The following is a 15351-nucleotide window of genomic DNA, read 5'->3' on the forward strand; positions in this document are numbered from 1 at the left end:
CAAGGATTTGCCCTTAGCCTTTATCTCTGTTTCTGATAACTTGTGTGGCAAATGGATTAGATAATGGAGTCGGGATCCAAAAGGCTAGATAAACAACTGTGCTGAATCTAATAAGATGATTTGGGGGTGGGGCCACACCTGTGATTTCATTGGTATAAGGAACTCCAAGTGAGGTGACTCCCTCTCTATCAAAGCAGAACAGCAGCGACCCTGCAACTCCTAGTCTTAGAGAGTTGCCTGGGCCTCTGAGAGGTTAAGTGAATTACCGGGTGTCAGGAAGCCAATATATGTCAGAGGTAGAACCTAGGCCAAGTTCTTGCTGACTCTGACGCCAGCTCTCTATTGACTTGTTGCCTTTCAAGATGAAATTTAATAGAGAGAAATGTCAAGTCTTACACTTGAGTTCAAAAAATCAACTTCAGAAATACAAGATAAGGGTAGTAGAGCTACAAAGTAGTTCATCTAAAAAAAGCTCCAGGGATTTTAGTAGGCTATGAGCTCAATATGAGTCAACCATAGGACTTTGTTGTTCAGTCGTGTCTGCCTCTTTGTGACCCCATTGACCCTACTGTCCATGTGGTTTTCTTGGCAAAGATATTGGAGTCGTTTGCCACCTCCTTCTCCAGTGGATTAAGGCAGACAGAGGTTAAGTGACTCGTCCATAGCTAGGAAGGGTCTGAGGCCACATTTGAACTCAGGTCTTTCTGAGTCCAGGCCCAGAGATCTAGCCACTGAGCCACACAGTGCCTGGAACATAGTAGGAGCTTAATAAATGCTTACTGACTGACTGACTGACTGACTGATAGTCTTGCTGTACTCTTAGCCCTGGTCAAATGACATCTAGTATTACTGTGCTCAGTTATAGCACCATGTTTTAAGACAGACATTGGTAAGGTGGAGAGAGTTCAGCTGAAGGAGATCAAGAAGGGATCGTGTCATATCCAGAATTATATAAGGACTTATATAAGGTCAGGCACTTGGGACGTTTTGCATGAAGAAGAGAAGATTTCAAGGAGGCAGGGTAGCTATTTTCAAATATTTAAAGGGCTGGCATTTATTTTTTTTTTAGTGAGGCAATTGGGGTTAAGTGACTTGCCCAGGGTCACACAGCTAGTAAGTGTTAAGTGTCTGAGGCCGGATTTGAACTCAGGTACTCCTGACTCCAGGGCTGGTGCTCTATCCACTGTGCCACCTAGCCGCCCCAGGGCTGGCATTTCTAAACGGGATTAGACGTGTTCTGTTTGACCCAGAGGACAGTAGAAGGAGCAAAGGGTGAAATTTCACTCCTAGAACAATCCATTCTCCTGACTCTTCAGTTTCCATGCCCACCTCCTTACTGCCAGCCTGCCCACCCTACTCCACCCCCACTTCCCAGCTTCACGTTTGCCTGGTAAGTATATTGAAGTTGGGACTGTTTTGTTTCCTTGTACATGCCACAGAGGCTGGCACAGAGCGAGAATCTGAATTAAGAACAATCTGGAACTATGCATCAAAAGAAGACAGAGAGATCCCTTATACATATGTGTACATATATTTATGCTTTGTACATATACATGTGTGTGTGCATACACACATATGCATATATACACACATACATATCTATATCTAAAAAAGAGAGAGTGAAAGGGAGGGAGGATATATATACACACATACATATCTATATCTAAAAAAGAGAGAGTGAAAGGGAGGGAGGATAAATTGGGAGTAATCTCAGAGGAAAGACAATGAGATTAAACATTGGAAAAGGCTTCAGGCAGAAGGTAGAACTTTGGCTGAAACTTGAAGGAAGGCAGGGAAATGGAGATGAGTAGGGAGACCATCATCGATAGGGACAGGGGCAGCCAAGGAAGATGCTCTGAGTCAAGATGCAGTGTTGCGTTGGAGGGATACAGAGAGGCCAGTGTCACCAGGCTGCAGAGTCCACGGGAAGGAATAAGGTGTGAGAAAGGTCAAAAAGGGCCATGTTATGAAGGACATTGAAAGTCAAACTGGATTTGATATTTGATTGTCGATGGAACTGAGAGCACCGGGGTTTGCTGAATGGGGGAGCAGTATGTTCAGACTTGTGTTTTATTAAGATCGATTTGACTACTTGCTGGAGGATGAATTGGAGTGGGGAGGGACATAAGGTAAGCAGGGCAACTAGTTGCTTATTGCAATAGTCCAGGGGTGAGTTGATGAGAGTCTGCAACCAGGGTGGCGGCAGTGGCAGAGGAAAATAGGGGGGTCTGTAAGAGATGTCAGGTAGAAACGATGGGACTTGACTACTGTTTGGAAATGGGGTATGAAGGACAGCGAGGAAGCAAGAATGACACCTAGGTTTTGAAGCTGGGGACCTGGGAGCGAGCTGGATAAGTAGATGGGAGTCATGGGCATACAGCTGATTCTGGAATCCATGGAAGCTGATGAGATCACCAAGTGCAATGGCCTCCGGAGGTGGTAGGTCTTCAAGTCAAAGATCTCACTGGAGGGCTTCAAGTCAAAACCAGAAGCCCACTTGCTAGAAACGTTATCACAGGGTCTCCTGTTCAAATATAGGATGGGCTCTGGCTGCTAAGGTTTCCTCCAATTCTAAGCTTCTGGGGTTCCATGAAAAAGTTAGTACATTTATTTATAAGGGGGGAAATCACATAGTCCCCAGTCACTTGATCACCTATGCAGTTGGGATCTCAGACATATGTATTGTATTATCATCATGCCAAGAATATCATAGAGGCTCATGCTATAGTCTGTAAATAGGGTTACCAGTTGAATTCAACCAAGGTTGTCCCCAGGGACAGATTGGTAGAAAAATACAACTACGTGACATTAAAAAAAAATAAAGCAACAACATCAGTTCCCCAGAGATGCATTCGATTCTATCACAGCTTTCAGTAGCTCTGGGCTAAAATCCCCTTCCCAAACAGAGAATTTAAAAACACAGCAGCACAACTCTGTCCTAGGTCTGATGAGTGAAGTGCTAGGTACATAAAAGACCCTGGGTTGTTTGCAGAGGCCTCTGAACAGGTTGAGCGAGAGCCAAGACCCTCCCTCAACCCTCCCCACTCCTGAACTTCCCTATTATTATCAAGGGGACGAACATCCTTGCAGTCACCCAGGGTCACTTCTAGCATCCTCAATTGCCTATATACATACATATACACATACATGCATGTATGTATATGTGTATATATACATATATATCTCTTTTACCTACATAGTTCTTTTTGTGTTTTCTCCCCCATTAGAAGATTGAGGGCGCACTTTCTATTTTCAGCTCTTAGCCCAGTACCTAGCACAAGGTAACTGTTTTTAAAAGCCCCGAAGGCTCAGTGATTAGGGCTTTGTCAAGGATTAGTGACTATTTAGTCACTAATGCCCTACAATCATCAAAGAATCCACTTCCATAACAGATAGTGAATGAATGAGCATTCCCTACTTAGCAGATTAGGAAACGGGCTCAGAAGGGAAAGTGACTAGCCCTGATCACTCAGCAGGTTTCTAGGGCAGTATTTGAACACAGGTCTCCTGCTGTGAAGCTAGGAGGCTGCTTCTCCATCTCTCACAGCATTGAAGCCATTTTCTTCCTCTTCCTCATTGATACTCCTCAATAAAGAAGGGCATTCATTCGTCACAAGCTCTGCCTTATACCTAAGTCTATATCTTTTTTTTTTGGGGGGGGGGCAGGGCAATGAGGTTTAAGTGACTTGCCCAGGGCCACACAGCTAGTAAGTGTCAAGTGTCAGAGGTCGGATTTGAACTCAGGTCCTCCTGAATCCAAGGCCAGTGCTTTATCCACTGTGCCACCTAGCTGCACCCCCCCCATCTATATCTTAAAGGTCCTCATACTTATATTTTTTCTGTCTCTATATGTCCTTGTTGTAAAGATTCTTAGGAATAGTGGTTGTTTCATTCTTTGTATTTGTATCCCCAGTAGGAAACACAGTGCCTGGCACATAGTAGGTGCTTAATAGATGTTTGTTGAGAGACTGATACCATCTCCCCTGACAGAGAGGTGATGGACACAATGTACAGAAAGAGGCAACCATTAATGGATGTGGCCACTGTGTAGCCTCGTTTTGTTAACTATACTTATTTGTTTTTTCCCCAATCGTTGTTTGTTTGTTTTTTTTTGTAGATTTCAATGTTTTTTGGTGGGGCAATGAGAGTGTCTGTCACCCTAGGTCTTTGGGAAACATGGTTGATCAAAGAGCTCTTAAGTCTGGTGAAGTCATTTTTCTTTACAATGCTATTGTCGGGGCAGCTAGATGGCGCAGTGGTTAAAGCACCGGCCCTGGATTCAGGAGTACCTGAGTTCAAATCCGGCCTCAGACACTTAACACTTACTAGCTGTGTGACCCTGGGCAAGTCACTTAACCCCCATTGCCCCGCAAAAAAAAACAAACAAACAATGCTATTGTCAATGTATACATTGTTCTCTTGGTCCTACTCATCAGTCCCTACTTCCCAGGCCCCCTGGAAATTCTCTTTCATCACTTCTTACAGCACAACAATATTCCTTTATGTTCATATACCCCAATTTGCACAGCCACTCCCCAACCCATAAGAACTCCCTAGATTCTAGTTGCTTTTCTTCTTTTTCCCTTTTAACACTGTCCCCTTCAAGAAGTAAATTGATTTTGCTTGAGAAACTAGCTAGCCCCTCTCCAGTATTATCGTCCCTCTTAACCACACTTCCCATCCCTGCTTGTTTCTGTTGAGTTTGATATTTTTAACCAAACTGCTCTTCCATGAAGGGTCCATTTCCCCACTCTGTGGGATGAGTTAGTCTTGGCTGTAAGCCTATCTTTGCCTTATGGAATAGTCATCCGAGATCTCTCCTTTGGAGCAGAAGCTGCCAGGTCCTGGGTAATCCTGACTGTTGTTAGCATCTTAACTGCTTATCTCTGGACGTTTCTTTTTCCTCTCTAGATACTGGATAGGGCATGCTTGAGACTTTTCCTTTTGGGAGGTGACCTGTGGACAATGTCTACCTTCACTTTGCCCTCTGGTTCTCTGAGCAGTTGTCCTTTATTGTTTCTTGAAAGAAAGTGGTAAGGCTTTTAAAGAAGTAATTCTTAAATGATCTCTCCTTGCTCTGTTTTCCAGCTCAGTTTTTTTTTTTAAGTTTGCCTTTTTTCCATGTTTTTATCTCGATTTTTTTTTCTAATATTTTTTTGCGGTCCCATGGAGACATCATTTTTGTTTGGTTTATTCTAGTTTTCAGGGGCTTCTGTTCATTCATTCATTCACTCATTCATTCATTTTTGGGTGAGGCAATTGGGCTTAAGTGACTTGCCCAGGGTCACACGGCTAGTGTCAAGTGTCTGAGGCCATATTTGAACTCAGGTCCTCCTGACTCCAGGGCCTGTGCTCTAACCACTGCGCCACCCAGCTTCCCCAGGGGCTTCTGTTCAAAGCTATTTATCCTCCTTCCAATTCTTTCCTAGGGAACTTTGCTTTGATTTTTAAAAAATCTTGGTCATTTCTTCCAGATAGTAACACAGTTTTTATGAAAATTCAATTTTTTCCTTTGAGTCTCTGCTCACATTTGTTGTGATGGAACTTGTTCCTTTCAGATCTACAATAGTTGTGTTTTTTTTTTAATACTGGCAGGGGTCTTCTTTGCTTTGCTTCTCTCTCCCTTTGGCCTTGGTTCATAAACAGAGGCTTTCTTCCCAGGTAAGGCTCTAGCTCCTACTGATCTTTTGCGTGGGGTGCTGGGGCCTTGCTTGGTCTGGCCCAGAGTCATCTGGGTTCCTGGGCTGACTCCTACCTCTCTGGGATGGGGGGGGGGCCGAGGAGGATGCCCCATCACTGAGGTTCAGATGCCTGGATCTAAGGGGCTTCTATGGAATCCTTTTTATCCTTTTCTAAAATTTATTTTTTTCCTTCTATGGAATCTTAGGAGAGAGTGCCTGGGTCCTCGGAGACCCTCAGCTGTTCCAGTCTCTGCTGCTGCTGCCGCTGCTGCCTTGCCACTGGTCTGGCAGCCAGTGGGTCTCCCAAGGTCCTCACCCATTGACTCTACTGACCCCTCTCTGGAAGTTGCTGCCCTCCATGCCGTTGTGGGAGTAGTCCTGCTGGCCGCTTCCTTTCCTATTGCACTGGAGCTCCTGGATGACTTCGGGGACCCCACTGGACCAGAAGTCCCTCACAGCAGTTTCTCTCTGGGTTTCTGGCTCATCTCCTGAGCCAGACTGTTGCTGGAGTCGGTGTGTTGGAGCCAGGGGGTCTGCCTCTGATCAGAAAGCCCTCTTGGCAGGAGGTACAGAGCTCATCCTCTGTCCCCCCAAATCAACCCTCTTCCTGACTTGAGTCTTTAGTGATGGTATCCCTATCCCTTCTAGTCATGCAGCTTCCAAAGCTCATCTTACTGTACCTAGCTGATCAGATCCCAGGCTTGCCAATTCTACAGCATAGCATCTCATATCTTCCCCCCCCCCGCCCCCGGACTCATGTGGTCCCAGGGGCCTTCAAGGCCTCTCACCTACAAAAGCCAGATTGCAACTGGTCTCCCTGCCTCTGATCTCTAGCTTCATCCTCTCCCCAGGTGCAAGGGAGATCACTGAAGTACAGGTCTGCCTATGTCACTCAGCAGCTCAGTAGGACCACAAAGGTCAAAGAAAAACTCCTCTGTTTGACATTCAAAGCCCTTCCCGAAGTGGGTCCAAGCCACCTTTCTGGCCTTAGGAAAGTATGACGTTGCTTCCCTCCAAGCCCATATTTTGGCTCCCGTGCCCGCACACAGGCTGATACTGCCTGATGACTTTCTGGCTTTCAGCCTCCTCCCCCTCCGCCAGTGTCTCCATCCCCAAGTGACCTCGGATTGATTCTGTATATAATTATATATGCACATGTTGTCAACCCAGACAGAACATAAGCTTGGGAACTGTTTGGGAGGTTTTGGCTTTCTGTCTGTCCTTTGTACCCAGCACAATGCCTGGCTTACAGTAAGCACTTAATAAATGTTTGTTAAGTGGCACATGTAAGTTTGGTGACTATACAACCAGCTCCCCTTCCCGTCCACCTCTGTCATTTTAGTACATGTGGCCCACTTCCTTTCACTCTTCCAACACTGCCCCATTAGGGAGGAGGGGTTGGCATTAATACCCCCATTTTCCAGAACAGGAAACTGAGGCTCAGAGAAGCCACAGTAGCCCAGCTGGGACTTGAATCCAGGTCGCCTACTTTCTAGTACAATGATCTTCCCCTATGCCACAATGCCACCTGGGAGCCTTGCTTTCAAGGAAGTGATTGTTGATTGGGAATGAGAGAACACGTCGTCTTATTTTTATTATGGAGCATGAGAGAGATCACTTCCAGTGAGGGATCATGGATTTCAAGTTAGAAAACCCCCAAGGCACCTTCTAATCCAAAGTTCTCTTTTTACAATGGAAGAAACTGAGGCCCAAGGAGATGAGGTGATTTTCCCAAAGCCACACAAGTATTAAGGAGAAGGGCCCAGCCTTGAACCCAGGCGGTCCGACTCCCAATTCAGGCCTTTCTGCCCTGCAAGGAGGCATAGAGAACCCTACACCTGAGCTGGGCCTTGAAGGATGGGCAGGATTTCCACATGTGAAGACAATCCTGCTGCCAGAGCCCCAAGCCTCCTGAGACATGGCCCCCATGATACACCAGGTTTTCTGAAGCAATGAGTTTGTATTGAACATAGCCACAGCCCAGTTCAAGCAGCAGTGTCTTCTTCTGCCACAGCAGGAAGCCCAGAACAAAGAACGAACAGGTGCATCCTGCTACCATGATACCCAGGTGCAACAAGCTGGTGTCTCAGAGAAAAAAAATGTTTGGGTTGTCACACAGAACATTAACACTGTAACACACAAATGTGGCTCTAAACAGTCGCAGCCATATCCTAGCACCATAAATAAGGAAATGGTCTTCTCAAGTCATTTGACAAGCGTGCATGGATTAAGCACCTACTGTTTGCAAGGCATCATAGTGAGCACTGGAGATGCAAAATCCAAAAGTGATAATGATACCTGCCTTCAAGGAGTTTATGTTCTACTCAAACGGTCTTCTTCATAGTCTTCTTTGACTGAGTTTAACTTCACATCTGCAACAGAGCCCCAGAACTCTTTGTATTTCCCAAGATCTCATCTCCAATTGGGTTCCCCCACATAGACTCCTTTTTTACCACTGGCTAGGAGTCTGGCACTGTCACCTGGTGGTTTGACTATAAAGTCTCATGTGGAGACTTTAAACCACACCCTAAGACTTCCAATAGCCAAGGAACCACATCTGTTTTCAAGTTTAGTTCTCCCTGTGCCTTTCACTCACCTTCCCAACAGGTGTTTCGCCTTTCTCTCTTTCCCCTATTGATCCCATGCACGACCTCTAACCCCAATAACTGGAAGAAGGATCTCATTTGTCCCCTCGGCTCTTCTGAGCTCTAAGGCTCAGCTTAAAATCCACCTTGCCCATGAAGACTTTCATCTGGGAGATAAAGAGTACTTGATTCCAGGGCCACCGAAGCAAGGTGAGAGCCTCCCTTCCATCCTCGCCTTGATATGTGACCTTGAGGAAATAGTTTCCCATCTCCAGATCTCCTGGGGGAGCTCTAAGGCCCCTTCCATTTCTGACCCTGGAGAAGTCTGACAAGTTGAAGACGAGAGTACTCTGGGTAAGGAATATTTACAGAATGTATTCACCTTAAACGTCATGTGTATGCATGTAAACATAAATGCTTGATGTAGTCTGCCTAGACAGTGTCTCTTTGACCCTGTTGGGAGATCCTCTGTCTTTAGGCTTCTGTCAGTGCTTTCTGTCTTGGGCTGTTGGCCCTGTAGTACAAGGGCTCCATCTATCAAAGCTGCCTTGGCACCCTAGCCACCAATTAACAAATGTTTTTGGATAAATAACCAAGAGGTTCTCTCCCTCTTCCTTTTATTTACCCAGGCCTCCTGGGGGTGGGGGGAACTGCGGAATGAGGAGATGCCTGACCTTGAGGTAAACCCAAGTCCAAAAGCAAAGAAAAGTGGAGGAAAGAAACCATAGCTTAATAGTACTGTAACACTTTAAGGTTTGCAAGGGATGTATGGGGTGTTCTTGGAGGACTAGAGCCTCTGTTGTGAGGACTTGCTGAGTCCTTTTCAGGGCTGCTCAGTCACCTTCGGTGTTCACCTACCATCCAACTCTCACCCGTGGCTCTGAGAAGCTCTAGCATGAAGTGGCCACATTCCAGTAAAACATTCTTGGCAGATGGGCTAAACCAAGGTGAGTGTAGCCAACAGGCCTCAAACCTGTTGGTGACCGAGGGGGAGTGTCTACCCCAAGTGTGTGAAGACGTTTCCTGTGAGATACGAATAATTTGTTCCAATGGCCTCGAAGGCTGCTGAAACAGGAGCTGTGGATCACTCAGAGCTTGGTCAGAGATCAGACACCCAAGGCCATCCTCTCCATCCTGGGCCATTGTCAGTCTTTCTGACTTTGGTCCTGCCACTGGACTTCAGTGACTCAGGAAGAGAGAGGGGCCGATGACTTTGGGCAACAAGGCCTCACTTCAATCCAATTCATGCCCAAGTCAAGACATCGCCCCATCATGTCACTGGTCCTCTTTGAAAACAAAGGATGACCAACAAGGTCTGCAAAGTGCTTTATGGGTATTATTTCCTTTGATCCTTCCAATAGACCCACGAGGGGCCACTATTACAAACTCCAAGTTCCAGATGAGACTTCAGCAGGTACTTCTAGCTAGTACCGATCTGAGGCAGGACTCAAATCCAGGACTTCCTGACAAGTCCACTCTCTCCACTGGAAGACTCAGAAGAGAAGCCAGTAACACTAGATCCAATTGCGCTAGTTGTTTACCAGTCACAAAGCGATTTCTTTTCAACACTCCCATGGCGGCAGCACATAATGGAAAAAAGCATTGGCCCCAGAGTTAGAGGTCCATCAGAACCTGTCTCTGGCACAGGAACTGTGTGACCAGGGGCCAGTCACTTCCCCTCCCTGGGCCTCAATTTTCTTCTCTGGATTCCTGCCAGCTTCAGCTCAAGGAAACTATGCTCTTATAAGGTGGGATGGGTGGGTATTACTATTCCCTTCACTTTCGAGGCTTAGAGGAAGGAAGACAAGTGCCTTCCTTTACTTGCCCAATGTCACAGAACTAGTCGGTGGCATCATCATCCATCCTCGTGGCTAACATTTATAGAGTGATTGAAAGTTGGTGACATGGTTTACAAAGACGATCTCATTGGATCCTCATAACAACCTTGGGAGGGAGGTGATACTATTATCCCTATTTTCGAAATGAGGAAACTGAGGTGGCAGAGGTTAAGTGACTTGGCCAGGGTACCACAGCTAGGAAGGGTCTGAGGCTGGATTTGAACTCAGGTCTTCCTGCCCAAGGTAATGTGAATGCAGGTCTTTGGACACAGAAGTTCCGTGCCCTTTCCACTTCACAACTCACTCCTTGCCACCATGTCAGAGATATCAAGTGTTAGAAAGAGAAGAATCCGAAAGGAAAGCCTACGGCCACAGGGGAAATGAGGGTTTCCCAATCTGTGAAATGACAGGGTTGGATCGGACAGTCTCTACGATCCCTTCTCACTCAGATAGCCAATGGGCTTGCAGTTTGGCATGTGGGTCTGAGGGCTGGAGAAAAGCAGGGTTGGAAAGTCACAGTCTCTGCTACGTGAGCTAGGTAAGGGAAAGGTACTGCACTAGGCTCCAGGGAGGAAACAGCTCCTACCCTCAAGGTGCTTCCTTTCTACTGGGAAGGGAGGGAGCAATACAGCATAGACTATGACAAATAGGAAGGTGATTCGCCAACTAACTGGGGGTAGGGATATGAAGAAGTGCTCTATGCTGGAGGTGGTATGAGAGCTGAGCTTGTAAGAAAGCTTGAGATTCTAAGAGGAGAAGAATTTGCAAGGAAGCAATGCATCCTGAGGATGCCATGCATTCTGGGAGCAGAGGACAACCTGTGGAGAGCATGTCTGGGGATGAGGGGGGATAGGGAGGGAAGGATTTGGAATGCAGATTTCCAGGAACTCTGCATGAAGGGGAGTAATATAAAATAGGTCTGAGAAGATCAGCTTGGGCCATATTATGAAGAGCTTAAGGTGCTGGGCTGAGAAATTTGAATTTTATCCTGGCAATAACAAGAAACCAACGAAGGTTTCTGATTGTGGGGGGGAGGGGTGACCTGGTCATATTTGTGCCTTAGGAAGATGATGTTAGCAGCTATAGGGAAGGTGGGTTGGGGAGTGGACAGATTTGTGGTAGGGAGACCAATTAGGAGGTGTTTACAATAGCCCGTGTGAAAGGTAATAAAGGCCAACCCTAGCAGAATTGCAATGTAAGTGGAGGGTTAGAGGTTATGAAGGTAGAATCCACAAGAAAGGCTTTGCCTTTGAGAGGAGATCAAGTGTGAGGACACAGTCCCAGATGATCCCAATGTTCTGAAGCTGGGTGCCCAGCAGCACAGTTGTGTCCTTGACAGAAGCAGAAATCTGGAGGTGGGGAGGTAGGGGGAGGTGGGAGTAGGGTGGAGAATAACATAACGAGTTGTTTTAAATGTGGCGAATTTGAGGTCCCTGTGGGGTTTCTTGGTAATGCAGGGCTGGAGTTCAGGGAGGAAATGGACACAGAGATGTGGGAGTCATCTGCATAGAAATAATTGAACCCATGGGATCTTATGAAGACACCAAGTGAGGGGGCATAGGGAGGGAGGAGAAGAAAGCCCATGACCGTGCGTTGACAAATCCCTCCAATTATTGGATGGGAGATAGATGATGACCCGGCAAAGGAGACTGAGAAAGAAGTTAGAAGTGTAGGGGGGAAAACCAGGAAAGAGAAAGTATCAGGGGGAGGGAGTGGTCCACAGTGTTTGAAAGCTATAAAGAGGTCAAGAAAGAAAAGGACTGAGAAATGGCCATTGTATTTTCCAGTTCAAATATTGTGGGTAACCATGGAGAAAGCAGTTTCAACTGAATGGTGGGGTCAGGAGCCAGACTGCTAGTGGATGAGAGGTGAATAATAGATGGTAAAAAGTGAAAAGGGAGTGGAGGAATAGTAGAATCGTGAGCAGTAGCAGGATACGGGGAACAGGGATTCACAGAATCACAGAATTTGGTATCCATTTAGTCTAACCCGTGTGTGTGTGTGTGTGTGTGTGTGTGTGTGTTTGGGCATAGGGTCAAGGGTCAGAGCTTTGAATAGAAGGAAATAAGGCTAGGGCAAAAGTGATGCCCTGGAAGAAGGAATAAATGGACCAGATGGTTCAGTGTATACAAAGAATAGGTTTAGGAGTAGGAGAAGTGAAGCAGAAGGAGAAATAGGAGGCCCAAAGGCTGAGTTCACCCAGCAGAACTGCAGAATGGTGAGATCTAAGCTTATGTGCATCCTTGAGAACAGTTGAAGTGGAGTGAATATGTAGGTCATGATCTGGGCATGTTAAGGAAATGGGAAGCCAGGGTATCTGAGAGGAAACGGATGCAAATATTGACATTCCTGAGTAGGAGGGCAGGGGATTGAGGCGAGGAGGGAAGCTAAGGCAGGTACTGACTACCTTGAGAAAGGTGGAAGAGTTAACTGCGGCGTGTTACATGCTAGCTACAAGTATAGGTTGCAGAATGAGAGTGGCAAAAGGGTACAAAGAGTCTGTTTGTGCCTACTGGCCCTTTGTGTTCTGGGAGCCAGGTTTCCCTGGCCAGAAGATGAAAAGAAGTGTGACAGGAAAAGACGAAGGTGAGGCATACTGTGTTAGGGATTGACAGAACTCCAGGGCACACAATGAAAGAGGAGGGTGCCGAAGGACAAAATGTATGGAGAAAACTGTGGAATTGGAATCGGGAGCTTGAGTCTCCACGTCTGGTACAAAGAAACTAGCTGTGTGACTTTGGGCAAGTCCCTTGCTCTCTCTGCGCTCCAGTTCCCTCCACAACTTCAGAGTCCCTCCCAGCTGTGATGCTCTAAGCTTCCAACACGTGGTGGTGGGGGGGGGGCAGGGGAGGGAAGTACTAAAGGCTGCCCCTGCCTCCCCATAGGTACACGTGAGCAAAGGAGGGCGGGGCAGTACAGAACAGCCTCCCTTCCCCACATCTCCCTTGGCTCAAGACGGGGGCGTGGCAAGAGGGGGCGGGCCAAGGCCCGGAAGCCCCTCCCACTTGCCCCCGAAGGTCCCGAGTCCCTCCCTCAGTCCCCTGACTGACCTCCAGTGCTCCGGCCTTCGAACAGATAGTTCTTGTACATCTGTGGCGACAAAGGCAGGCCCGACAACTGGTGGGCAGCCTGCGGCTCCGACACTCTGATCCCGACAGAGGCCGCCCGAAGCCCCGGGCTCGGCTCGAGCCACTCTAGGCTCCCGTGCTCGGCCCCCGTCCGGGCCGTTACCACCTCCTCCTCGGGCCCGCTAGCCGCTTCCGCGTCTGCCATTGGCCGCTGGTCACTAGGGAAGCCTAGGCTCTTCGCAGCCGCCCCCTGGGAAGTGTAGTTCTCCGGGGCACGAGAGGCAGAACTTTCAGAGCACATCCGGCCTGGGGATTGGTGGAGAGGCCTCTACTAAGCAGGGAGGATTTCGGGAGATGGAGTCTGCACCACGTTCGAGTTCCCTGTCCCTGCTCCACTTCCCTACGGAGAGACCAGAGGGTCAGAAGGCGTTCTGGGTATTGTAGTTTTCGCTCTCATTTCCTAGTAACAGAGGCTGTGTCTGGTTGCTTGTCAAGAGCGGGAATAAAGATTCACATTTGTATAAGGCGTTACTATTTACAAAGTGCTCTCCTCACAAAGAAGTTCACACAGGCTTTTTTTTTTACAGTATGTGTGTGAATCCCAGCTCTGCCATCTACTGCCTGAGTGACCTTGAGTCACTTCCCTTCTCAGCCTCAGTTTCCCCAAATGTCAAATAAGGGGTCGGCTTGATCTCCCTCTACTATGTCTCTTCCACCCGACCCTTTCTCGACAGTCCCAGTCGCCATCTCAATTCAGGTCCTAATCCCCTCCAGCCTTTGCCACAGCTTCCTAAATAGTCTTCCTGCCTCAAGTCTCTCCGGTCCACTCTAATCCGATCCAAAGTAACCTTCCTTAAAGGTAAACCTGAGGAGGTGACTCTCCCACTCATTCACCTCTGTGGCTTGCAGTTGACCCCAGGGTAAAATAGAAACTCTTCTGCTGAGTGATCAGAGCCCCACACAACCTGACTTCAGCCTACCTTAGCAGCCTCCTTGGCCATTCTTCCCTCTCCTGAGCACTCTGCAGTCCATCCACACTGGCCTCTCTGTTCCTCCTCATACAGGACACTCCATCTCACTTGCTGCCTTTGCACCGGCCATGCCCCGTGCCTGGAGTGCACTACCTCCCTCTTGACTCATTCACTCATTCACTCTCTCCTCTTCTCTCTCTCTCTCTCTCTCTCTCACACACACACACACACACACACACACACACACACACACACACACACACACACACACACACACACACACCTTCTGTATGACGAACAAGAGCTGACCTTTCCTCATCTCCCCCCCAACTACCTAGTGTTTAACCACTTCCTTTCCTCCCAACTCTGTCTTATGAAAAAACTGCCCAGCCCAGCCATTTCCTCCTGCCTCCTCTTGTCCTGTGTTGCATATCTCGAATGCTCTTTCTCCTCTCTGCTTTTTCTTCCTCCCCCAACAACTTATTCCTAGTCTGTTGTAGCCTTTGCAATCCCTTCACATGTGCCCTCCCCTCCCCCTCCCTCTCCCCTCCCCCTCCCTCTCCCCTCTCTGGTCTTTTGCCTTATTATTCCCGTTCACTCTACCTTCCGGCCAAAGTGGCCTTCGAAATGTCCATAAACACTTTCCCTTTCCCAACTGTGCTTTTTCCCAGGCTTGTGTCTGTGCCCCATGCCAGGAGCACCCTCTCTACTCACCTCTGCCTTATCGATTTCCTTGCTTCCTCCTACAAAAAGCCGACCTCATAGCCACCAGCTGCTATTCCCTGCCCCTGCCCCCAACTGCCCAATTACTTTGCAAAAGCACCATTGAAGGGATCGTGGGTAAAGGGGCCTCCAAGGTCATACCTCGATTAATTAACCCCTTCATTTTACAGATGAGGAAACTGAGGCTCAGAGAGGTGAAAAATTTTGTCCGGGCTCATACAGGTACTAAGTGAATGTTTTGTTAAATGAATAAATGTGTCACACCTGGGCTTTGAAGCCAGGCCTCCTAACTCCTGAGACCAGTAATCTTTCCAGAGTCAATTTGCACCTCTCTGGGACAAACAAACCCAGCAGGATAAGCCACGGACAGGTGGAGAAACGGAAGCCACCAAGAGGAGGGAACTTGCCCACCCAATTCCACATGGTTGGCCCCTGTTCTGGGCTCTGGCTGTGATGTCACGCTGATGCTCACAGCCTTAACTCTC

At 47.7% G+C, this 15351-nt stretch overlaps 1 protein-coding gene across 2 annotated transcripts in view; it reads right to left on the reverse strand.

The window, feature by feature from the left end:
* Positions 1 to 14295, reverse strand: part of ENOX2 (ecto-NOX disulfide-thiol exchanger 2) — a 300146-nt gene extending 285851 nt beyond the window's left edge. The window contains exons 1-2 of one of the 2 annotated variants that reach the window (XM_043974193.1): positions 14153 to 14295; positions 13155 to 13572 (exon numbers count right to left, since the gene is read on the reverse strand). In XM_043974193.1, coding sequence (XP_043830128.1) covers positions 13155 to 13473 — 319 coding nt within the window. In that variant the 5' untranslated portion in view covers positions 13474 to 13572; positions 14153 to 14295. The remainder of the gene's footprint in view (positions 1 to 13154; positions 13573 to 14152) is intronic. The other variant, XM_043974192.1, reaches the window with a different exon arrangement.
* Positions 14296 to 15351: the final 1056 nt, after the last annotated feature.

The sequence above is a fragment of the Dromiciops gliroides genome, chromosome X (assembly GCF_019393635.1).
Source record: "Dromiciops gliroides isolate mDroGli1 chromosome X, mDroGli1.pri, whole genome shotgun sequence".
Taxonomy (NCBI): domain Eukaryota; kingdom Metazoa; phylum Chordata; class Mammalia; order Microbiotheria; family Microbiotheriidae; genus Dromiciops; species Dromiciops gliroides.